This window comes from Elgaria multicarinata, chromosome 8 (genome assembly GCF_023053635.1).
Source record: "Elgaria multicarinata webbii isolate HBS135686 ecotype San Diego chromosome 8, rElgMul1.1.pri, whole genome shotgun sequence".
Taxonomy (NCBI): domain Eukaryota; kingdom Metazoa; phylum Chordata; class Lepidosauria; order Squamata; family Anguidae; genus Elgaria; species Elgaria multicarinata.
The window spans coordinates 83,533,681-83,559,134 of NC_086178.1; the positions used below are offsets into that span (position 1 = coordinate 83,533,681).

Here is a 25,454-nt window from a genome sequence, read left to right on the forward strand (position 1 = left end):
TATTTTTTTAAGCAAATGGTTGACTTTAAATTGTGATGTTCTGACTATCACACTTTAGCCTCAAAAAGATGCAGCTAATATAACTTGGGCCTAAAAATATGATAATAGGCAAACCAAAAATTAATAGCTTATAACACACCAACTTAATTTTGAGTTCCTACAGCTTAGGACTTGCTGAGGCTCTAAAGCCATAGTTATGTTACTGAAAATGGAAAATGAACATGTAACTGTGGGATGAAGACAATAATCTTGCACCTCTGTTTTTCAGCACCTGTTTAAAGTTTGTATCTGTGATACTCCTGTACAATATACAAACAGAATGATACTCCTGTACAATATACAAACAGAATGATCAGGCCAGAATCATCTTTTTTTTAAAAAAAAGAAATGGAAAAAAAAGCTTTATATATTTTACAATCAAAAAAATTTCTAGGAGTCAATCCATATTTAAATTTTCTTTTAGGAAAAGTATTACCTTGCATTGAGAATATTAAATAATATTATACATAAGTTGAAGCAAACTTCAAAGTTGAGCGGATTAGAAACTGCTATAAAGTTCACTACAGAATCCATGGTTCCTGAATTCTTGAAGAACATCCTAACATTTACATCAAATGGGACTACAACACACACAGAAGTGCCACTCCATTATGTGCTCGTTCATTCCTGAAAATCTAGCAGCCATAGTAAAATGTAATTTGAATTCTTTGTAGAACAGGTCACTGTTTCTTTCATACATTTGGTTCTTTTAAATAAATTGCATAGGCTTGTAATATACTCATAATAGTGGTGATGCCTTTAAATGTTTAGCAAAATCCAGGGCTTCTTGGACAGCAGGCTTTTCAAGAAGAATCTTAAACAGTTTATTCAAGTCTTCATTCAGAAATGACTCTCCTTGTAAAAATTTACCCTGAAATGAACAAGTATTATAACTTCAAAGATTTAAAGTAAACTGTAAAGCCCAAGATAAAATATCACATTTTAAGTGTTTTAAGAAGAGAATGCTGTGAGGAGTACCTTTTTCCTGGGTACAACTGATGCAACACGGGGATTGAAAGTCATTCCTTTCATACTGTAGGCCTCAAAAAGTTCTGTAGGTGACCTATAGTAGACAGTCAAACGTCTCATTTTAATATTCTATTTGAAAAAATAACTTGTGCTCTAGATACATATTTGAGGGAAATGCAGCACAGACACCATAGAATTTTAAGCAAATGAATTCAGATTGGAGACCTGAACAGACTTAAACCCAACTAAGCCCTCCCAAACTATGAACTGAAGCAGAAACACTTGAAAGAGAGAAAAGAGCAAGATTTGCAGAAAGGGATATATGTCTCCCTCCTACACAACCTCCTACTTTCTTATCACTAATAATCAAATCCAAGATTACCGTACAAAAACCTTGACACTGAAAATTGTACACAATGCTAAAAGATCTAATCACTTATTTCCCACTCAGACTAGTATTGAATAATAAAGATGCTAATAAATCTAGTTTCTTCTCTAATAAAGAAAAGAAACTAGATTTGTCTATCAACAGCAATTAAACAGGATAGCTATATGAAGTCTATTTAAAGTTCAAAGGCTAGTTTCTGAGGGAGGAGCTATTGACTTCATGGAAAACCAGCCGGTGAAATGGTGCTGTATAGGTTGTTTTCCTCACTCAGTATTTCCCTAATTAACCACATCATGAGTTGCTATGTCCAAAACCAGTGTGCAGCGGGGATAGCCTCTTACCCACTCTACAATCCATGGCTTGCAGTAGCAGCTCGTCTTGTATTGTAAAGTAGCATGTTATGTACGTAAGTGGATTAACCATTTTTTCTGGCCAAAAAAACTCCTGGTTTTTTTTCCCTTATGTTTTGAACATTTACCCACACTTTTAAAAATAAGTACAATCATTTCTCTCACCTCCGACTAAATTCATGTTCAAGAGCTTCTGATCCTTCAGCTGGAGCACCAGCAACAAGATGAGCTGCAAATTTCTGAACAACTGGATGATAGTGCCTCTGAAAAAAGGTGGTTATTAATGACCAATTAAGGGGATTGCATTCCCCCCCCCCTTTATTAATGCATATTTAACTATTTGACCTAAAAAATAATCAAAAGTATATTAGCTTTAAAAGCAGCTGATTTAAACATTCCAAAATATGCTAGAAAGGTATGACTGGGTAATCTTAAGCCTTTCCCAAGAACAGAGTTAAATATCCAACAATTATCATTCAACATAGCTGCTAGTGGTAATCTAAAAACAGGCATAGTTATTGAAGAGCAACAAAATAACTAGAAACGCATCAGTATTCAGTAAAAGAGCAATATTGATGCAATTTATAAAAAGTCAGCTTGCCCACACGTTTTGTCTGGGGCATCAATATTGTCTTCAAGTGACACAACATAGTGAGCAACCTCCATAAACCAACAGACTGGCATATATTTAAGGCCAAAAGAGACATTAATTTAAAGCACTTAATAGCAGTTATGTCCTTTTAAGTTATTTATTCTTGAGTGGGCGCAGGAGACCAATCCATATCTTAAAAGCTCCCCTACTGCCATGCTAGGGTCCCAATCTGAATTGGGGTCTCTGTACTTACTCTAGAGAAAAAAGCAAAGAGAAGTATGTAGTTGCTATATGCTGATTTAAAGTAATGCCTTTTTGCCCCTTAGACTCCATAGCACAGCCCTTCAAAAAGGGCTGCATTTGAAGGCTTAGCTCGAGGCACTCTCCCTTCGAGTTTAAAAGCCTGTGGCATTGAGGGAGATAACAGCGGCCATTGGTACTGTCACATGAAAACAGAGAGGAACACAAATGGCAGCTGCCCCTTCTCTATGTTGTACAAGTACCAGAGGGGAAGGAGAAAGTAACAGCAGTGAATGGAATGGGGTGGATGGCATGCTAATTTTAACATCTATTTAATTACTAAATGGTTTTGTGTGATTTGGGGTTTCATGCTTCTTCTTTTAATGCAAAAAATATTTGCTTAATATTGGATGATGGTCTCATTGATTCCCTTAGTATCAAACATGGACCTGGATTATGTGGCAAAAGGATTTAATGTTGGGGGTCAAAAGAGTCAGTAGCAGGAAATGAAGAGAGCTTAGGTAACTCAAATGTAGTACAGTTAATTGCTTTTCCAGTAATTAGCATATTCAGAAAGAGGGAACAAACATGGGAATGGGCAAAGCAGGATTGTGGAGCTAAAAAGCCTTATTAAAAGAATATCAATATTAAAAGATTTCTGACGCTCAAAATATTCTGTGAAACCACAGAAGCCAAACCTAGACATTTTGGTTCTTGAAAAAAACCAAAATCTTCTGAAGAGAAAAAAGATTTCTCAGGCTACAAGTATAGAATAATTCAACAAGTGGTTAGATTCTATGACACTTACCTGCAGAGTATGCAATTCCCACAATGCTGTATTCTGAGCATTACAGTACTCCGGCTCTTCCAGTTCAGGAAGGTAAAGTCCACTCCCTTGAGATTCATTGTCTAGGAGAAGATCAGTCCTTGGGAAAACCTTGAACGCCATTATCCAAGAAGTTAATTTAAAAAAGAGTTCCACACAAAATGGAATAATTACAGTTATTGCCATGTTTGCATCAGAGAATAAAATAATCAGGGCCAAAATAGATAAGTAATAATTGATGTAAGAAATTCAAGGTCCCTGAAAATATATGTAGCCTAGTGGATATTATGTAGCCTGTTAAAATACAAAGATTATCTGTTTTCATTTAATCCTCATGGATTCTGTAGTAATTTCCAAAATATGGTAAGAATACTTGATATGTGGACCATTTTGTTCATTCCATTATAGGCATTTTATTTGTATCCCCACCAACATAAAATAATAAACCTTCAGGGGGATACATACACACACACACCAAAAAAAAAAAAAGAACAGATGTGACAACAAATACGATAGCCAGGGAATTCCAATTAAAATCCAAACAACGTTATTTAAAATTAGAATCCAACAACCACTTTTAAACTGCAGCAATTAAAATACTACCAGTTTAGATTTTAACACGTATATACACACACACACGCACCAATAATCAGCTTCACTCTCTAAGTCATTCTTGATATAAACATTTCTTTATTAAACATCCAGAAAGTGAGGAAAGAACTGACCTGGTTTGGCTAGACCAGCCTCTCTTGAGAAGGGAATTCCAAAGAATTCCTCTGAAAAGACTCCTTATCCCCCACCAGTCTGATTTTGAATAAAGATGAGGCTTGAAGCAAGGCCTCCTCAAAAATCTTAGCCTTATCTTCCTCCTTGCCTAAGGTAACTATGGTGATTGAGGCCATTGGAGCTTTAAAATGTTAAACCCACCACTATGAGTTATTGCCCAAAATCTAACTGGGAGCCAACTGTAACTTTTTCAACACTGCTGTTGAAACTCCCTTTGGTTTTCACTATTTAGCATTCTTCCAAAGTTTAAGCAAATTGAAATTTCTGATGATGATGATTTACATTTATATACTACCCCATTGCTGAAGTGCTCTGGGTGGTTTACAAAGATTAAAACATTATAAATAGCCTTTAAAAGGCAAATCCATGTAGCGTTTATTACTGTAGTCCAGCTTGGAGGTTACCAAAGTTATCTATCACAAGGTCCAGGCCAGCATCCAGCAGGCATACCATCCTAAGCTGGTAAAAAGTACTCTTATAGTTGACTGCTGCAGACTGTACATCTGGTTATTCATGGGAGCCAAGCTCCTAAATCTATTGGAGACACCAACTCTGCCCCCACTCGTTAACATCTCCATCTTGTCTAGATTGAGATTTAGTTTATTCATTCTCATTCAGTCCATCACTGCTCTCAAATATCGATTCAGATGATTTAGCTCCACTGAAGAGCAGAAACAGAGCTGAATGTTGTGAGCATATTGATCTTGTAAGTCCTCAGCTGCACAGCCCCTAGAGCTATACATTCTCTATGGGCCTGTTCAGACAATACACTAAGCCATGGTTAGGCCACTAACCCTTTTGAAGCAAATAGTTAGTAAACATGTCTAAACCGTGGTTATGTAGCCACCATGGTTGGGAATGGTTTACACAACATATTCATAATGTTTAGGTCAAAATGCTTAACCACTGCAGCGTAGCGTGTCGTCAGAACAGGGCCTTCAGAAAGCATCTGTAGTAGATATCCATGTCGGCCCCTACTACCTTCTGCAGTGAAAAGGTCACACATATTCCTTGAGAAAGAAGGGCTGATCCAGTAGGTTTATTTTCTGTAAAAACTAAATTCAATGTAATAAAGAGCAAAGATATGAGCAAGGTTGTCTATAACAGAAGGAAAAACTAAAGAAAACAAGGGGAGAATGCTCGGTGAATACTAGAAAGATCTCTCAATAGAACTATATCCACAAGTCTACTATGTATCAACCATGTTAATAAGAACTTACATGCATTAATGTTCTACTGGTTGCCAAGATCCCAATGCTGGCATTTGGAAGAACGTGGAGTGCTAGAGTGGAAAGGCGTTTTATGAAAGCAAGAGCTCTCTGCTGGGACACCTGTTTTCTACGCTTGGTGAGCATTACATCCAGGCACTGCAACACTATTCCCACATCTTCATTTGTAGCACCTTAAATACAAATAAGTCAAAACCCACTTAAATATAAAAACATATGCAGAAAATTACTAGAAAAATAAAAGGCACCCTGCCCCTTTAATTTATTCAACTAAGAATTGGTTATTTAGCAAAGGAGGACACACTGCAGAATTTCAGTAAGGATTTACATTGACGTTTAGTTAAAAAATTATTTCTTCACTGATGGGCCAAGTAATACATGTTGTCACTAAAAAGCTCTAACTACTGGAAGACTACCATAAACTAAGGTATTAAACAGCTATCCACATCCATGAAACAAATCCCCAACATTTGGCTAATCAGAAAATATCAGCTATAGTCAACATATTTAAATCGGGAATTACCTGCATGTAGTTTAAGTAATGTCTTGTAAAGATGCGTATAGAACTTCAAAGGGTCAATGTTAAGGACATCACCTACCCAAAATAATACCAGTAAAGTAAGTTCGTTTCCATACTTGAAAATATTGTTAAGTATGCCACTTCCCCAAGTAGCAAGAAGTTAGAAGCAACTCTACATGATTTAGTATTTAGTATCTATATAAAAATATTGAAGTGTCTATGGCTTATTACTCGAGTTCTACCAGACCTATTTTGCCCATTTTTGTTTTAAACTGAAGCTTGAGCAGTGCAAACATGCAAACATTTTGAAAGCTCGAGCTTTAACAGCAATTAATTTCCTTTGCACCAAACAGGCAGGGCAGTCCCTCTGCAAGCAAGGTGACCGACAGCCCTAGTTTGCCAATCAGTGTGGCGCAAAGACAGGCCCTGGTGCAGCCATGCAGTTAGGCTGTTGCCACCACTGGTAAGGAGGAAGAAAGGGATGGAGGCGGCCAATCAGAGTGCACAAGGAAGGGGAGGGCTGTGCCACATGCACATTTTGGAGGGGGGGATTGACTACGCAGGAGCCACATTTGCATTCATGTGGTGAGGGGACTGAGGGGTAAAACAGCAGGAAAGAAGCAGGACTACTAGCGCCCATGGCAACATGGGATTTACATTAGTATAAGTATAGCTGATCACAACACAGATTCCTTAAAAAGCAAAACCAAAAGTAGACAACAAAAAACCACTGAAAACTGCCTTCTTTAAGTCCTCCCCCAAACTCTATCCTATTTCCTTGGCTGGAGACAGATTCCAGGTTATTAACAGACATTAAGGCCTTTCTGCTACATCCTTCATTACTCCCAAGTTTGCCAGGCAAAGCAATAGGCTAATTCAAGCTAATTACAAAAGCCAAAGCCATAAAAATATGTAAATCAAATCCACCTACCTTGACCAGACAAAATGTGAAAAGCAGAAAGGATGCAGTGCAGGCCTTCTCTGTGGCTTAACACCTAGAAATACAAGAAATTAATCACAAAGGCATAGACCAAGAGTCATTATCTCATTAGAGTGGAGATAAACTTACCCCTGACATAATAAGAGAATGCAGAACAACCAAAAGGTCATCAAAAAATTCCAAGTTTATGAGGTGGGCAAACCTAAAATCAGAGAGTTAAATTCAGGATTTTACAAAAGGTTTAGCTTCATTCTGTTTCAATTTTAAATTAATATGCTATGCCAAGTTAGTAACTTTAAGAATTCGAACTCAAAATTACTTTGAAATTCTTACTTTGCAAGACCTTCCAACACAGCAGGCAAAAGGGGAGACTTCTGTGCTTTCTTCAGTATTCGGAAGTAAGTTAAAAATACGATATTCAAGGTTTCTGTGTGCTGTAGGGAAAAACAGCACAAATGAACATATACTGAATATTCTGACTTCATTTTAATTAATCTCTCTCTCCTTGCTTAACCAAATTTTGAAGCCATTTATACAAAGCTACTTATTCCCCCCCCCCAACAACCCAATAGTTCCTTGCAAAATCAGTTTCTAATTATTGGTTTACAACATTATGAATTACAATAATGAAGGCTAGGACACAGCAGCCATTTCTGTAATTCCCAATGCTATAAACCAGCAATTATAGAAATGCTAGGAATAAACAGACCACAGTTGTGATTCCAAGCCCTCCTGCTGGGATGCGAAACAATAAGAGCATCTCTATACTAAAGGAAATCACGCTATTTATCCGGGGCTGTTGTGCTTCCTGGTGCGATGGATATGAGCTCATTGCACCGGAGGGAAAGGGTGACAAGAAGAGGGATCCTGCTGTTTCCCAGGGCTCCTTTAAAGGTCTGAATCGAGGGAGCACCTCCCTCACTTCCTGGCACGTGTGCAAAGGCCGGGAGGGGAAGTCTGCTGTACTGTTACCTTGCAGCCCCCAGGAAAGCCAGGACTTACTTCTGAGTAGATAGAAGACCCTCAGCACACTCACTTGGGTGTAAGCCCCACTGAACTTAAAGGGGTGCTCTTGGTGGAGTGGGGGATCAGATCTGCCTCCCTTTGTTGCAGGGAGGCATTTTGCCCTCTTCCCCCTCGATTGCAGACATGGGAAAGTCCTTCCTCGGCAAGTTTGTAGCACATAACACACTGCCTATTTCGCGCCATTAGGGTTTATTCCAGCTTTTATTTAATCTATAATGGAATAATGGGGGGAAGCCGCGGGAGACGTCCTGGCTGATGCCGATGTTGTCAAAAGGACGCATGAACTTCCAGGAGTGGCCAGTCAGGAGCATGCTTTATTTTGCTTGTGTGAAGAAGCCCTAAAGAGATCTACTGTGCAGTCTACAATGCTTTATTCAGTAAACAGACACCTCTTCACACTTGAAAGGAGTTTGAATGCTAGGAGCTATCCTCTAAACTTAATTAGCCTAACAAAGCAAGGTAGTTGCCGATCAACTAAATGGACAGTTTCCCACCATGCCCGAAATGCTTTTACCGGAACCCTCCTTCAGGCAGGGTCTTCAAGCTGTAACTTCTGCCATGTGACTAGTCTAGTGGACTACCTCCCATATCCTCTCAACTCTGCCCACTTGACCCTGTGGCAAACTCTGGGATCTCACAAATCCAATGCTCCTTCCCTGTCCGACAAAGGCTGAGTTCCCAGGGAAGGGGAGAAGGGGCATCTCTGAGCCTGGGCCTCCTCTTCAATAAGCTCCTGAAAAGATTTCTCTTTGACTCCTGGAGAGTCTTAGATAATTTCTTCCCCCGCTTCCTGTCTCAGCTGGTCTTCCCTTTTCTTCTTCAGCCTCCTCATCTGATTCATGATCTACACCAGGGAGATTGATCCTGACAACCACTAATGTGTTATTTCATTCTTATACTCTCTAACCAGGGGTGGACAAACTTCTTTCTGCCTAGGGCCACATCCTCATGAATGATCTCTTGGGAGGCGCATGTTGGTGGTGCCAGGGCAAAAAAACACTGTTGGGCAGGGCAGGAGCCAATGTGAGTAAACCACCCCTTTTCTCTTTCTGCCACTCACTCTCTTTCAGCCAAGGAAGGACAGGTCTCTTGCCAGTGGCCTGAACTGATCATATGCAGAGGGCTTTTGAAATTAGGCCAAAGGCAGCCAGTTGCTCAGCCCCATTCTAAACTATTGTATTGAGCAAAAAACACCAATGCAATGAGATAGAATTCTATCAGCCCTTGTGTTCTAGGTGCAGGATCTGGACTTTTTTTTACTGGTGCATAACATTACATCCAATGACATATTACATATAGACGGGGGGAAAGTTACCAGTTTCAGTTTTTTCTCTGCACTTTCTGAGGCTTCTGCTTCTAAGAGTTCTCGCTCCAGTTTCTCTTCTGCTTTCTTCCACTGCAAATGCACAAATTTTTATAAGGCAACTAAAATCCTGGCAGTACTGATAAAATTAGTTTTTAGTCATTGGTCAATTCACATGTAATATTTCCAATTTTCCAAACATGCTTTGGTCAGAAATGAGCCACATGTCTCTCCTTCCTCTTAGATTCATTCAATTAGTTACTTCCTGATTCACACAATCCTTATTATTATTATTAGTAGTAGTAGTAGTATCTTTTCTATACCGCCCAATAGCTGAACTCTCTGGGTGTTTTACAACTATTCAAATATAATAAAATGATTAAGGGCCCCAATACACAACCCCAATACCTAATTTAGGGGAACCCAAGAATGCAAGCATATCCAGGGGACAGGGGGAGATGAGGGTGTGTTACATTTCCTCTCAAACAGCAACTACTCCCTCACCAGGCTATAGCACAAGCTGCTTCTGAAAGTCCTATTAGTGTCAAAAGAGATTTGCTACAGGGAAATGCTGTTCAACAAACAAAAACTTAAAATATCCTTGGACAATGGAACATATTGCATAGCTGCTTGGATTCAGGCCAAAACAAATAGAGAAGCAGTCAGTTTCATTTTTGAACAAAATTGTAGAGATGATTGCTCAGCACAGCATAAAATACCTTTCTTTGCATCCTTGACAGATTTTTCCTTTTTTCTTTATAGGACATGAATTTCTTCTTCAGGGTAATGTCTTCTGCATCTTTTTTTACTTCTACTTCCTTAATTCTTAGGTGAAGTAGTGTCATTAACACCTAAAAACAATCCACAAGCATTTATTGATCAATTTTATTAAAAGTGAAAGCTTTGCAAAACAACGTGAGATAACGTCTTTTTCATATACATATGTTATCCACCATCCTTGCCAATAACTCTTGAAAAATTGAAAGAGTTATAACCTGGACACAACTGAAGCTTTTGTTTGGGAATATTTTGATACAAATATTTAAAGCCTATTGTTAATTCTTGCTCCATATAAGAGAGAAACAAAACCACCTTTAAAAAACCTACACCCAGAAACGTACCTCAGGTCTAACATCATAATTCCGGCTTTTCACAAGGCCAGAAATTACCTTCACCACACCAAGTGAGGCAAAGCCTATCTTATCCTGCTTGAAGAGGCTCTTTACTGCATCGCAGCACATTTCAGAGATCTGGAAAATTGAACGTCTCAATTTAGTGGTTTGGTTTTGAAAAATCAAACTTTTCAGTGTAATAGTAAACACTGCTATCACAGGCAATATGCGACACCTACCTGTTTTGAAGGATCATTCATGAGTGGTACAATCAGTACTATAATGTTATTGTGGAAGTTGAAGTGAGGCAGGGTCACCAACAGCTCGCACAAGCACTTCACAGCAATCTCCGCAAGGCCTTTGTATGCCTTTAGCGAAATCACATTGCTTTTCTTCACCTTTCTTTGCTTCCAATCTAAGTGAAACATTGTGCAAAGCTGAGTTATTTTCCCCTGCTAAATTCCCTAGTTATTAATATTTTGTTCCATAATTTTTTAAAAAAAGAAATCTTATTACAGGGATATTGCAAGACACACATAAAATCATCTTCTTTTTTCCTTTCAATATTCATTGGGTCATATCCAGCATCACACTAGTGGAACAGGGGTTGCCTAAGCTGGCTTCCTCATACCCTCCTTACTCCAGAGCCCTCCAAAAATTCTCTCCTGAGGGTCGGGGCACCCCCTTGATTAGGGTGAGCTGTGTCACAGGAAGCTGAGGCAGAAGGGGGGGATCCCACAAAACCAGGTAGAGGTTCCTTGTGCAGCAGGAGCTCCATCTACTACCACAATGATAGAATTGGATACAATCCAAAGGTTCCTCGTCCTAACATTTTTCTCATGATAATTTTTTTTATCTTAGTATTTGGAAGAAGACTTAACATTGTTTTTCATAAGTTTTGTCTTTAAAAACTTGGCTCATAGACTAGCAGCTCTCTTCACTGAATCATTTCCCAGGACACTTAAGGCAAACCAAAGCCACACCTGGATTGCAGGAATCTTATGTAAATACTCTCAGCATAACATCAGGATTATAGAAGCCTCAAAATGGAGACTACTATAAATGGACTCCACAGCATATAGTAATAGATGAAACAGACACCATTGTTTTCAAGTGACACTAAAAATGCCTTTAAGCCCAAATACATTACTTGTGAGTGCTGTAAATGCAAAATCAAAATTGAATGGGAGCATTTTAAAATCCAGTGCATTTATTTAAAATATTTTTAGGCCACCTTTAAGGCCAAAAGCCCTCCAAGGTGGCCTACACAATGAAAGCCCATACAATGATAAGGCAGCAAAAGCTGATTAATTTTTTAATGTATAGATTCCAGAAATGTGCCAAATTTAAGCCTTGCCTGTGAAAAAGTTCTTTATCTTGTAATTTCACACTCTTTGGGGGCAAGATAGAGAGAACACCTCTTCTCATAAAGAAATACTGCAGACCATTTAGAGAAGGGAATGAGCACTGGCTCTCACATATTCAAAATTAGCACTTACAAAATGTAGCATTAATTCTTTTTCAGTACAATCAAGCCGGGAAAACCCTAGCCAAAAAAAGGGGGAGGGGAGACATACCCTCCATTGCAAAACCAACCTGTGAAATAAGAGTAGTCATTTACAGAGAAAAAGAGAAAGATTATCTTCTCACCATTCCATGAGGGAATGCCCAATGTGTGATGTACAAACAAACAATGGCAAACACCAGGGGGGGAAAATCCCTTTTGCAAAGTCAGATAAAAAAAATTACTCAAAATTCAAGAAAACTGTCCCTAAAATAGTTGTGGAAGCAGAAAATTCCAGTGATTTGGCACACATAGATGCATTTTCAAATACAACCATATAACTTATAACGAGGTGTTGATTGTTCAATGGCTTTAATGAGACTACTCATGTATAAAAACTGGTATGTTTCCCGTTGCGCATTCCTGTAAGAAAAATCAAACATGTCAATTGTTTCTTTCCCCTCTCCTCACTCCCAACCACATGTAGTACCTTTCACGGATTGCTCCAAATTTTCTAAGTAAAACTTGTATTGGCTCACAAGGCCTTCTTCAAATTCTCTTAATTTCTGTGTTTCTTTTCTAACCTGAGGACAAACAGAGAGATATTGGAGAAATATACTGCCATGAATCTAATGTGTGAGAATTATAAATCATTTTAAGTTTCAGAAGATGTGACTCTGTTTCAGACATTCTTTATAGTACAGCAAAACTGCTTGAGATTTGCACATGGCAAGAATGCAGAAGTTATCTGGGAAGCATCTTTTCATTCAGCTGGAAAAATCCCAAGAATAAAATATTTACAGTAAAAAGACTCTGACTCCTCTGCTGAAAATATCTCTGCTACACATGTAAACAAACCGCAGAACCCCTATCCTCATTGTTCTACATTCTCAGGGGTCATGTGAAAGCTCTCATTTAATGGAACACACAGCTAAAGTTCACCTCACCTAACTTGCTTAGATGCATCTGCTGCAGGGAGCACCTTCACTTCAAGGACAATTGTCTTAAATCTGCAGCAAATGGTACCTCTAAGGCTCTCAGGTTTTAGCTTTATTTCTATTTTCACCATCTTGCATTGTTATGTTATACCATCAAAATCCCAGATTCTTATTTACCTGGCAATTACACATCTTCCACAAATTTATGGTATTTTTATGCTGGTTTCCCTTGGGTCTCCTCCACAGACAGACCTTTTACCCCCATAACCTGTGCAGTAAGTCAGCTGAGAGAGTTTTTTTTGGCTGAGCAGGGATTTCAACCTGGAACTCCTTAGACTTATCCAACAATCCCACTACTACAACCATGCAGACCAAGTTAATTCCCACGGCAATAAGCACTACACAATTATCAAAAAGTATTTGAGAAAAGTGATTACCCAACAGTTTTGATAAGAGGGTTACATTTTCGTATTTGGAAAACAACAATATTTTAACAACTGAGCTGAAAAATCCTGAGTTGTGAAAAAAGTTCTACTTTTTATCCCTCCATACAAAAGAATTGTCTGACTCGCCCTACTTCATGTTAAGCCACTATTAAAAATACTGTTGCCTCACCTTTGTGTTTTTCTCTCTCTCAGTTAAAGGCCTGATTTTGTAAGATGGAGTAATATCTTTGAATAGTTCCAACAGAGAAATCATCACCAGCTTTCGCACAATCACAGCCACGTTAGGATCCTGTTCCATTAACATTGCACGCAACTCTTTCAGCTTCTTTATCTGCTCAAAGATGACATGCCCATGAAATACACACTGGCAAGCATAGGTTAATCAAAGTTCAAACATGCACTGCTATTGTAAGTGAGGAGCAACAAAAAGACCACTATAACTGCTAGCTTTAGAGAACATGCACACAACGTCTAAGACCACCACCAACGCAAAAATCAGCCTTCCCCAACCTGGGTACCTTGAGGTGTTTTGGCCTACAACTCCATCATCCCTGAACATGCTAATTAAGGCTGATGAGAGCTGCAGGCAAAAGCATCTGGAGACCCAGGTTCAGAAAGGCTGTTTTAGATACTCATGTAGCTACAAATATTTCAGTGTGCCTTTATGTGAAATAGCTGCTTTTTAACTTATAATTAAGTGGTGGTATGCCTGAATTTCATCAGAAAGGACATTTACATGTACCCAAGTAGAAATGGCAAACAAACACACCCTCCCCACAAAAGGGAGGGGTATGAGAGATACCAACGCTCAAATTTCAGAACATTTTTCATCAACGTCGGCTTCTCTGAGACCATCCCATTTTTCACATTAGGCTTTCAACTTCAGTGAATTCACATCTGTAAAAGGATTCTGGGTTCTTCAAAAACTGCAGTCACACTGTCTATAAAATTAGGAGTGTTGGGGAATGGCATTTATCCTAATGCAGCAACTTTCTACAATAAAATGAAACTGCCAAATCACATTAAGCCTATTTCTCAGTCTTCCTTAGATGGCTTGCAAGGCAGCCCCACTTGTTTCCCAACCAACCAGCCACATTTGTTTTCAACATTCCAAAAAGCAGCCATCCCAATGGCTCTATCTCCACTGGGAAAGATCCAGAACCCATGAGCTCTCCCCATTTCTCCAGGCTAACATTTTAGGTTTGGGCAGAAAGGCAGTTCTGCCTCCTCTCTGAGATGTTTTTTGACCAAATCTCTACATTGAAGTACTAACTGTCTGGTTGTTACAACACTTTGTTTTTAAAGAACATCCTCCCAAAGGATGAGAAAAATGTTTTTTTTTTGGGGGGGGGGATCCTGTCTTTGGAGAAGGAAAGCAAAATTAATACTCTTAATTGATTTTATACATAAAACATCAGCAATGCAGAAAACATTTCCAATAGCATCCAAGTATAAGACTATAAACAGAATTTACAAAAAGGGAATTGGAATTGTCCCTTCTAATCCATAGACAGTGTCTATGGCATGGAAGTATTGATAGCTGCACAGAAGCCATTTGTAAGACTTACTGTGCCAAGTCATGCAATCCAACATTTCTTTCTGCAGTAATTATGAAATACTTGCTACTTTGGACTCTAACTGGCATGAAATACACATTTATTTACTTTTTTAATTGGCTAATTTCAAAGCAAATCTAACGTTACTTACGTTATTTTCTGGGTCAGACAGGATAGCAGATGCTAAGGCAGCTATGTGTACCTTCTTCTCTTGTAGCTTTTTTCTCCTGTAAACTAACAGCTCTTCAGCAGTGAGAACAGGTAAGGGCTCTTCAACAGCTGATGAAGGAAAACAGTTCATCTCTTAGATAATGTGTGTACACACATGTGAACTCCTCCATACTAGAACTGGCAAGGGTGGGCATTAGAAGAGTTGACCACCTTTCATTGGTATCCCCATCAGCCCTCTGTCAATCCCTGTTCTAAACAAGTGAAAATCATTTGGGTGCTGGTTGGGCTTGTTGTTTTGGTTTAATTGTGTTTCAGCACAGACTTTAAACAATAGTTTAAACTTCTGCTCTATTTCATGAACTGCCTGGATCATTTTTTTGTTCAGACTTAGTTTGACTCCCTAAATGCAACATCTGGAAGCAGTTTAAGAGAAATCCATTGCTCTCAATTATACGTATTTTACTTTTTCTAACCAGTAATCCACTAAGGAATACAAACCACAACATTTTCTCTGGACCAATTAAGTAATTTACACTACTGCATTCCAAGAAAAATAATAGTATCTGAATGAAAATTCAATTAATATTTTAACTTTATTATTTTTTAGGTGTTCATTACCTTGTGCTACTTCCATTTCTTCTGCTGTATCCTTTTCTTCTTTGTCCTCTTCAGTATTGACAACTGCAAAAGAGAGCATATGCCCCTTAAAAAATCAATAGCACTAACAGTCCTGGTCTTAAACTGGCAGCTTGCTTGGCAATCCTGATTATATCTTACCTGGCTTTTCCATGGTCTGTGGAATAATTCCACGTTTGTCTTTGATGGGAAGCAGATGAATGAGTTCTTTTTCAGGCTCAGTCTGCATGCGCCTTGGGATCTTCTCATATTTCTCAATCACACTCTCGTTCTTACGTTTCTTGGCATGAACAGGTTCACTACAAAGTGAAAGACATATCAATTCATCAGATTTCACATATGGGTAATTTGTAACTCTTACATTTAAAAATATTTAGTTTATTAAGTGGACTGTGAAGGAACATTTACATTGAAAATATAATCCAAATTTCTCAATAAATCTACTTCATTAGACATCTTTAAAATAAACAAATGGGCAAACCACCTGCCGCTGAGGCCTTTTCAAATGCTGTGGTTTACTAATGGAGTCTGTGCAGTTAGCGTTTAATTAAGCAGACCCTATTGCCTTAACAATGCTTCAGTGGAATTTTCTAACAGATGCTTTATCATAGGGATGGGGATTCTATGAATGTCACAGGTGCCTATGACATCACTGCAAAGCACAACATTCCTTCTGCAACTACCCATGCTATTGTTAATGCACCAAACGTCTGCCCTTAACCCTTCTTCTCTCCGTAAACTGCGCACTTACCCGTTGCAGTACTTGAGCACATACTTTTGAGTTAAAAAAACTGCTATTGCCACTTCATATTATTACATGAGAAAGGGAATACTGTTTAATATGGCTCGGGATAGTAAAACAGTACTGTCAAGGCCCTTAGCATTTGAGATCTGACACTGAGAGACCAACACAATGTATTATTAGCTAAACTTTGCATCCTGTTTACATCCAGTGCATGCTGAGTGAAGTCCTGCTGAAAGGTATTGCAAAGCTCACTGCTGTCCAATTTGTAAACACCTACTTCGAAGTCAGATCTCTTGTTATAAAGGATGCCTTTTGAGCCAGCTCTTCCATTAATTTCAGATCATCTTCATCCATCATATCAAGAGGGAGAGCTTCCTCTTCTTCCTCTTCCTCCCTTTCTGCTGAAATGTATGAAAAAAAATATCGGAGGTACTAATACATAAAAGGCAGATGAAAATCCTTTTTTAATTTTTTCATTTGTATTCCTAGATCAGCACCAAATAAATAAAATGGGGCAAGCTAGTTTGATGAGAAGGGAAGAAATAAACATTAATATACAAGAATACTCTTTAAACTCTGAGTACACAACTACAATGTATTTATAACGCAATTCTATTTTTCCACCTCAACATTGCTCTGAAGCAATAGTTGTTGTTTTCTAAATTTAGTTACATTTTTATCCTGCCCTTTCTCCAAGGAGCCCAGGTATGCAAGGCCAAATACTGGTTTCCAATCCTGGCTAGTGGGGCAAGTGTAAGCCATACTTCGGCAATTCAGACAAAACTGCAAACTATGGTTTACCTCAAACCAGAATCAGAAGAGTAAATGGCACACACAGGACAGAAAGAAGGGAGCAGGCCCTCACTGCTCGCTCACATTATGTTGCACCATGATTTGGCCCTGAACAATCTCTTTCTTAGCTTCTGTGTCCTCTTTGCAAGACGGATTGATTAGTCAGAATGCAATGTACGCATAAGGAATTCTGTCATGTATCATCATCAGTGATATCAAGGGTACTATCCATTATTTTTATTTATTTATTTACAATATTTATATATTGCACAAATATCTAACACAGATTCCAGAGTGGTGAACATAGATATAAACAGTAAAAGGAAGAAGATTTAAAAAGCAAATTACAATTGTTCAATTTAAAAACAAGGAACCAGAAAAACAGTGGCTACTCAGTTGAGGGAGGCTTCTTGAAACAGAGTTATTTTCAGGAGGTGCCGGAACCAGCCTAGTGTTGGTGCTTGCCTGACCTCCATGGGTAGAGAGTTCCACAAAGAAGGGGCCACTACACTAAAGGCTCTTCTCCTGATGGATTCCAATTGGGCCACAGGTCCACGTGGAACCACCAGGAGCATGCCCTCTGATGACCTCAGTGATTGGGTAGGATGGTAAGGGAGAAGGCGCTCTCTCAGGTATCCTGGTCCCAAGTTGTTTAGGGCTTTGTACACTAGTATCAAAACCTTAAACCTGACCTGGTAGCCAATAGGTAGCCAGTGCATTCCCTCAGCAAAGAAGTTATATGCTGAAAAGAGGCAGCTCCTGACAACAGCCATGCCGCTGCGTTCTGCACTAGCACCAGCTTCCAGAGCAGTCTTAAGGGCGGCCCCACATGGAGCACATTGCAGTAATCCAGTCTTGAGGTTACTAATGTCTGTACCACCATGGCCAAGCTATTCCTGTCCAGAAGAGGCCATAGTTGACAAGCAGGCTGAAGTTGGTAAAAGGCAATCTGAGTTGCCGTGGCCACATTATTTATTTATATAGCACCATCAATGTACATGGTGCTGTACATAGTAAAAGAATAAAACAACAACACATAGGTTTACATTCTAATAAAATCATAATAAAACAAGAAAGGGAAGAGAATGCACCAAATTGGCACAGGGGACAAAAAAACAGTGTGGAAGTAAGAACAAAGTCGAGTTCTAATAATGTGAGATGAGAGAAGAGATAGGAAGGAGCTAGATTGCGACAAGCTTTGAAAGTCAACAGATGAAACTTATATTGGATTCCGAGGTGAATTGGAAGCCAATGAGATTTCAGAAGTGGAGTAACATGATCAGAGCAATGAGCCAAGAAAATGATCTTAGCAGCAGAGTGGTGAATAGAAACCAATGAACTGATGTGAGAAGAAGGAAGGCCAGTCAGAAGACGGTTACAATAGTCCAGCCAAGAAATAACCACTGCATGAAACAAGAGTCTTGGCAGAAGAGTCAGACAGAAACTATCAGATCCTGGCAATATTAGATAAGAAAAAACAACAGGACTTAGCTACTACCTCAATGAGGAAAAAAGGAGAATGAGGAGTCAAATATAAAACCAAGACTACAAGCGTCCTCAACTAGAGTAAGTGTAACATTATTGACGGTAATAAAGAGTGAAAGATAGGGAGAAGGTTTGGGAGGAAAAACAAGCAATTCTGTCTTTGCCATATTAAGTTTCAAACGATGATGAAACAACCAAGCTGAGCCTCCAGTGACAATAATGGATCTCGGAGTACCCCCAAACTACAAATCTGATCTTTCAGAGGAAGTGCAACCCCATCCAGAACAGGCAATGAGATCATTTTCTGGACTCGGAACCACTCACCCACAGTACTTCCGTCTTGCCTATGATACGGCCGCAACCATATTCCAAATAGCATTTCAAATTATAAAGGAGCCACCAGTTAGTGAAAAAAATATGAAATACCCATAGCAACAATATATTGCTCTTCGAATGCTGGAAAAACACAGCCGCTGTAATAGAAACAAAAACACTCCCTCGAGGAAAAACATCTGGTTCCCATACAACAAATTGAGTACCTGGACATTTTTATCACCTTGAAGAATACACATGAAGACTAATTATAAAGAGTATATTTGTAGACTTCTAGATGTTTCAGGTTACAAGTCCCATCAATCTAGCCAGCAGAACCAATGGTGAGGGATGCTTGGAGTTGTAGGCTAAAACATCTGGAGGGCCACAAATTATTCACCCCTGCTTTAACCATTGATGTGGTAATCCCAATCTATCAAATGGGTAACTCAAAGCATTACTCATGTGCCACAAACCTTCTAAATGGGATGGGTTAGTCATGGGGTAGGTTAGGCAATAATTAGCCCTAACAGCAAAATGAAACCTTCAAGTCCAGAGACAATACACCTCTGAATACCAGGAGCTAAGGACATAGAATAGGGGAGGGCTGTTGCCTTCATGCAACTTGCCAGAAGTATCCAGCTGGCTAGCAGAAAACAAGAATGGTGGACTAAATGAAACTTTGGCCCAATCCAACAGAGTTCTTCTTATATTCATAAATCTAAATAAAAACATCACAAGCACATAGAGACTCTGAATTTGAAATTTAACATTCAGAGAGGCTAAATGGCAATCTTCCTGTAGAATCAAGAAAAAAATATTCCTCTTATGACTGAAGGTGGACTATTTATTTATTTATTTATTTATTACATTTCTATACCGCCCAATAGCCGGAGCTCTCAGGGCAGTTCACAAAAATTAAAAACGTTCAAAGTATAAAACAACAGTATAAAACCATAGTATAAAATACAATATAAAAGCTCAACCAGATAAAAACAGCAGCAATGCAAAATTACAAATTTAAAACACCAAGTTAAAATTTATTTATAGACTGTTAAAATGCTGGGAGAATAAAAAGGTCTTCACCTGGCGTCTAAAAGCATATAATGTAGGTGAACCTCCTTAGGGAGCTCATTCCACAGCCGGGGTGCCACAGCAGAGAAGGCCCTCCTCCTGGTAGCCACCTGTCTCACTTCCTTTGGCAGGGGCTCACGGAGAAGGACCCCTGAGGATGACCTTAGGGTCCGGGAAGGTACATATGGGAGGAAGCGTTCCTTCAGATAACCTGGCCCCAAGCCGTTTAGGGCTTTAAATGTTAATACCAGCACTTTGAATTGGGCCCGGACCTGGACTGGCAGCCAATGAAGCTGGAAAAGGACTGGCGTAATGTGGTCTTGTTGGCCAGTCCGTTAGTAAACGTGCTGCCCTGTTTTGTACCAGTTGAAGTTTCCGGACCGTTTTCAAAGGCAGCCCCACGTATAATGCATTGCAGTAATCCAAATGAGAGGTTATCAGAGCATGGATAACTGTAGCTAAGCTATCACTGTCCAGATAAGGGCACAGCTGGTATATCAGCCTAAGCTGATAAAAGGTGCTCTTTGCCACTGAGTTCACCTGTGCCTCAAGTGACAGTTCTGGATCCAAGAGCACCCCCAAACTATTGACCCGATCCTTCAGGGGGAGTGCAACCCCGTCCAGGACAGGGCAAACATCACCTCGCCAGACAGATGAACCACCCTCTAACAGTACCTCCATCTTGTCTGGATTGAGTTTCAGTTTATTAGCCCTCATCCAGTCCATTACCGTGCCCAGGCACTGGTTCAGAACATCCACTGCCTCACCTGGGTTTGATGAAAAGGAAAGGTAGAGCTGGGTATCATCCGCATATTGATGACACCTCAGTCCACATCTCCGGATAACCTCCCCCAGCGGCTTCATGTATATGTTAAACAGCATAGGGGATAGGATAGAGCCCTGTGGAACCCCATGGCTTAGGAGCCACGGCACAGAGCAATAATCCCCCAGCACCACCTTCTGGAATCGGCCATCCAAGTAGGAGCGGAACCACTGCAACGCAGTACCTCCAACTCCCAGCTCAGACAACCTATCCAGAAGGATACCATGGTCGATGGTATCGAAGGCCGCTGAGAGGTCCAGGAGAACCAACAGGGTCACACTCCCCCTGTCTCTCTCCCGACAGAGGTCATCCCACAGGGCGACCAAGGCAGTTTCCATTCCAAAACCAGGCCTGAAACCCAATTGAAATGGATCGAGATAATCCGTTTCATTCAAGAGTGCCTGGAGTTGTCCTGCAACCACCCGCTCAAGCACCTTGCCCAGGAAAGGGATATTAGCCACCGGCCTGTAGTTGTTCACATCATCTGAGTCCAGATTAGGCTTCTTCAGGAGTGGTCTAATTACCGCCTCTTTTAAAGAGGCTGGCACCACTCCCTCTCTCAAGGAGGCATTTACAACCTCCTGGACCCAGCTAGCAATCCCCTCCTTATTTGATGTAATGAGCCATGAAGGGCAAGGGGCAAGCACACAGGTGGTTGACCGGACTTGGCCAAGCACCTTGTCCACATCCTTGGGCCTCAATAACTGAAACTCATCCAATAAAACTGAACCGGACGGCGCTCTGAACGCCTCTACTAGTGGAGCTGCATTAAGTGTGGTGTCCAATTCATGACGAATCTGAGCGACTTTATCTTCAAAGTGCCGTGCAAACTCGTCACAGCGTGCTACCAAGGGTTCAACTATCTCATGCCCTGGCCCAGAGTGTAACAGGCCGCGAACTACACAGAAAAGCTCCGCCAGACGACACTGAGAAGATTCAATGTGGTGGAAAAGAACTGTCTCTTTGCCACCCTCACCGCCACAGAGTAGGCTCGATAGTGAGCTCTAACCCGTGTTCGATCAGACCCAGCACGAGTTTTCCTCCACCTGTGTTCTAGCCGTCTCCCCTCTTGCTTCATTGCCCTCAGCTCAGGTGTATACCAAGGAGCACACATTTACCGTGGAATTACTATGACTCATTATAGTGACAGGCTCACTGTCAGGAGGAGCATGTTTAATCTCAAACAAAGAATCCTGTGGCACCTTAAAGACTAACACATTTATTATGGCATGAGTTTTTGTAGATTTGATGCAATTGCTTACTTAGTGATATCAATATCTATTTTCTTGACATTTATTCTTCCCTCAGTCAGGCAGTTAGTTGACTATAATTTAGACATTTTAGCTTCATTTTTGAGAAAAGCTGCTCACAAGTATAAGCACTCAATAAAACCATCATTATATAAGAATCAAAATGTTTAGGAAAAATGCTGCGAAGGGTTAGGGGAAAAACACTGGTAAACGGAATATAACCTACATAATTTATATTGTCTATCACTATCAAGATTAATTTTAAGAAACTATGTCATGTATATGGAAACTCACTGACATATATTTTTTGTTGTTGAAATTTGTATAGCTTGCCCTATTCTCAAGCCCCCGGACAATTATAATATTTTACAACAAAAAAAGCACTTTCTGCCATAAAAGATCACAATCTAAATTGTGAATAATCCTAGAACAATTACCTTAATAAGTGATCTCATTTTCAAAGAATTCAGTTCCATAAAATGCTTATCTCTGAAAGCCCTGGTTCGCATTACTTACACACACATATAAATCTCACCTGGATGCTTTTTCTTATCATCCAAAGGCATTGGTGCCCTAGATACAACATCTTTGACAGCTTGTCTAAGTTTCCTTTGTTCTTTTCGGTATTTCTTAGCAGTACTCTGTTGCTTGAACTGTTTGTTTTTTAACTTGTTGTCAAGTTTTATTTTACTTGTCTTCAGTAATTTGCGGAAGCTTGGAACTCGTTTGGTATTTTTTCTCTGGTGATAATAAGAGTTAAGTTAGTTGACCTTTTACATAAATCTCTGGCATTCGTTACATGATTTTAAGTCAAGGCTTCTAACATTAAGAAACAGCTTAAGGATTTACAAATAGGAAGATTCTTGGCTCACATAAGAATTAATTAATTAGACAGCAATATTAAGCTAATGTAACAGCAGCAGAGTAAGGATGGATGGCAAAACGTCTAGGAATGAACTTGATTAAAGCACAAAGTCTTTTACCAATATAAGTCAATAAACATGAGCAGAGAGAGTAAAAAACCCAAAATTTTGCAATAAATTACATGATGGCTTTTTGGGGGTGTGAATAGATAAAAAGTAATTACAATTAAATTAGCAGTGAGATGGCACTCATTGTACACTTTCCAACTCATCACATTTATCCGCACCCTAATATCCTTATATTAAAAGCAGGGCTTTCTCTGTGCTGGAATTCTCTGCCTAAAGAGCTCCACCTACCTTTCAACTAGCAAGTGAAATTTTGTTCTGTTCTGTTTCTGAGAGTTTTCATTCACTGATGATAGAATAAACATTTGTATTGCAGCATCTAGTGTGTGTGTTTTTAAAAAGGTTTTACTATGATTGACAGGAAATTAGGTCAGAAGAAAGAAAGTACTTCTTTACTCAACACATAATTGATTTGCAAATGTATTGCAGTCACAGACCAGTTTAAATGAATTTATGAAATTCACAATATGTGAATGCCCATCAACTTAGATGGCCATCAACATAGATGACTTTAACAGGGGATTAGATAAATTCATGGAGGTTAAAGTCTACCACAGACTACATGCAAACTCCTGGTTGAGGGGTAATATGACTCTAAATTCCTGCTATTAGGAAGCTGCTAGCAGGAAGTGTTGATAGTTGAGGACTGTCTCAGCCTTCTCAAATATGACGGCTGCTAGATGTGTTGGACTGCAACTCCTAGCTGGCATGACCATCATTGGGAGTTGTAGCCTAAAAGCATCTGGAGGGCACCACATTGGGGAAGGCTGGAGTATTGTCTTCATGCCCTATTTGTGGGCTTCTCAGGGGCATCAGGTAAGCCAATGTAGGAAGTCGGATGCTAGACTAGCAGTCTGATCCAGTGGGGCTCTTCTTCTGCTCTAACGTTCATGCTCCACGTGGTCATTTTATTTCGGATGGTGTATTGCCATTGATGTAAGTCACCTGGAGCACTTGGTAAGTAGAAGAAAAGCAACATATAGATTCTGCATACTGTGCCCATCCCAAGAACGCAACATACCCATGTCCCCACTATTGGCATCCCCTTCCTCCCCCCACTGTATCTCCCTGAGTAGAAGCACCCACTCAGCCAGCTTCGTATGTCCCCACTTCATGTGCCATTCCCTTAACAACAAACCGTGCCTTCCTCCTCATGCTCTATCCCTTCCTTTATTCCACCCCAACAGGCCTCTGGCACAGCGCCACGCGGCAGCGCTCACCCCTCATCTCCCAGGCACCACCAACTGCCACTCACGCCCCACCATTCCAGGCACACGTTACGAAACCCGGCAGTTTCCCTCCTCAGAACCCGCCTGCTCACGCGCTCTCGCTCTCACCGGCTTCATGATGGCGGCGGCAGAAAAAAGTGAACGGCGTCCGCCTCTTCTCGACAAACCCACACGCCTCAGACACACGAGGCGACGGAACTGGTTTCTCAGCGCCAGCCAGGCCGGAAGATCTGTCGAGACCATCGGTTTCTAACTTGCCCACAGCGACCTCTGCTGGCTTGGAGGGAAAGGGCTCATCGCTCTTCGAAATCCTAAACGCGAGAGCGGGGGCCCGGCTTGGGTTCCCTGGGTGGCCCTTCACAAGTCCACGGAGTACTGCAGCCAGGCATTGCTACGCGCCGGAGGTAGAGATCTTTCAGTGCTCCAGCTCACTTTGGGGGCTGGTTCTCGGGTTTCCATCATCTTGCCAGGTCCGCGCGCACAAGGGGCAACAGCTCAACGTGAATGAGGGGCGCAGTTCCAGAACCTGGTCGTAGTGGCGAGAAAGGAGCGGCTTTCTGATCTTCCGATTCCCATACATGTCCAGACAATGGCCTGGTTCAGACAAGACGTTAAACCATGCTGCTTAACCACAAAATGGCCACTGGCTCACACCTTATCATATACCTCCATGACAAGGCAACATGGACCCATTGAAATGCACCAATATTCTCTCTAGTCCAAAGCCTTGTTTGGGGGCACATGACGGCGTGATCACCCTAGACCACATTTAGAAATAAACTGACCTCTCTGTTTCTCACACACACAGGGTCTTGAGCCACTCAAAATAATATACACATATCCCAAGCAGAAGTACACTATGGGCCTGTTTAGATGACATTGTCAGGCCACTAATCCTGACAATGGTTAGCCAATGGTTAGTGAATGTGTTTAAACCATGGTTATGTAGCCACCATGGTTCACATGACACATGAAGACATGAAGTTTACCTCAAAATGCTTAACCACCGTGGCTTAGTGTGTCATCTGAACAGGGACGATGTAATAATGCTTTTTTCTTGGCCATTACGGGCCAGTCATTCTCAAACATTAAGCTCCCATGCCAATAATTGGTAATACACCTGTGTATGAAAATGTGCCCAGCAACAATGGTTTGGGCCTGAGAAAACAAGCATCTGAAGGGGG

At 40.3% G+C, this 25,454-nt stretch overlaps 1 protein-coding gene across 2 annotated transcripts; it reads right to left on the reverse strand.

The window, feature by feature from the left end:
* Nucleotides 1-334: 334 nt before the first annotated feature.
* NOC3L (NOC3 like DNA replication regulator) lies at nt 335-24,471 on the reverse strand. 2 transcript variants are annotated; one of them, XM_063132894.1, is made up of 21 exons: nt 24,379-24,471; nt 22,588-22,792; nt 16,594-16,714; nt 15,713-15,870; nt 15,554-15,616; nt 14,916-15,043; nt 13,378-13,539; nt 12,315-12,408; nt 10,560-10,735; nt 10,330-10,458; nt 9,928-10,059; nt 9,221-9,301; nt 7,213-7,313; nt 7,009-7,081; nt 6,871-6,934; nt 5,943-6,014; nt 5,411-5,592; nt 3,387-3,515; nt 1,912-2,009; nt 1,018-1,102; nt 335-910 (listed from the first exon to the last, which is right to left on the reverse strand). In XM_063132894.1, the coding sequence occupies exons 1-21, from the start codon at nt 24,385-24,387 to the stop codon at nt 779-781; spliced, it is 2,394 nt and encodes a 797-aa protein (XP_062988964.1). In that variant the 5' UTR covers nt 24,388-24,471; the 3' UTR covers nt 335-778. The 2 variants fall into 2 exon arrangements, with proteins under 2 accessions (XP_062988964.1, XP_062988963.1); XM_063132893.1 differs by having other exon boundaries at nt 16,594-16,717.
* Between the last annotated feature and the right edge of the window lie 983 nt (nt 24,472-25,454).

Excerpts from the sequence above, each read along its gene's own strand:
- NOC3L (XM_063132893.1), bottom strand. Across the intron at positions 7,314-9,220 it reads CAGAGAAAAAACTGAAACTG|CACACAGAAACCTTGAATAT; the intron begins GTAACTTTCCCC and ends TTTTCCCTACAG. Across the intron at positions 5,593-5,942 it reads ATTACTTAAACTACATGCAG|GTGCTACAAATGAAGATGTG; the intron begins GTAATTCCCGAT and ends TTTGTATTTAAG.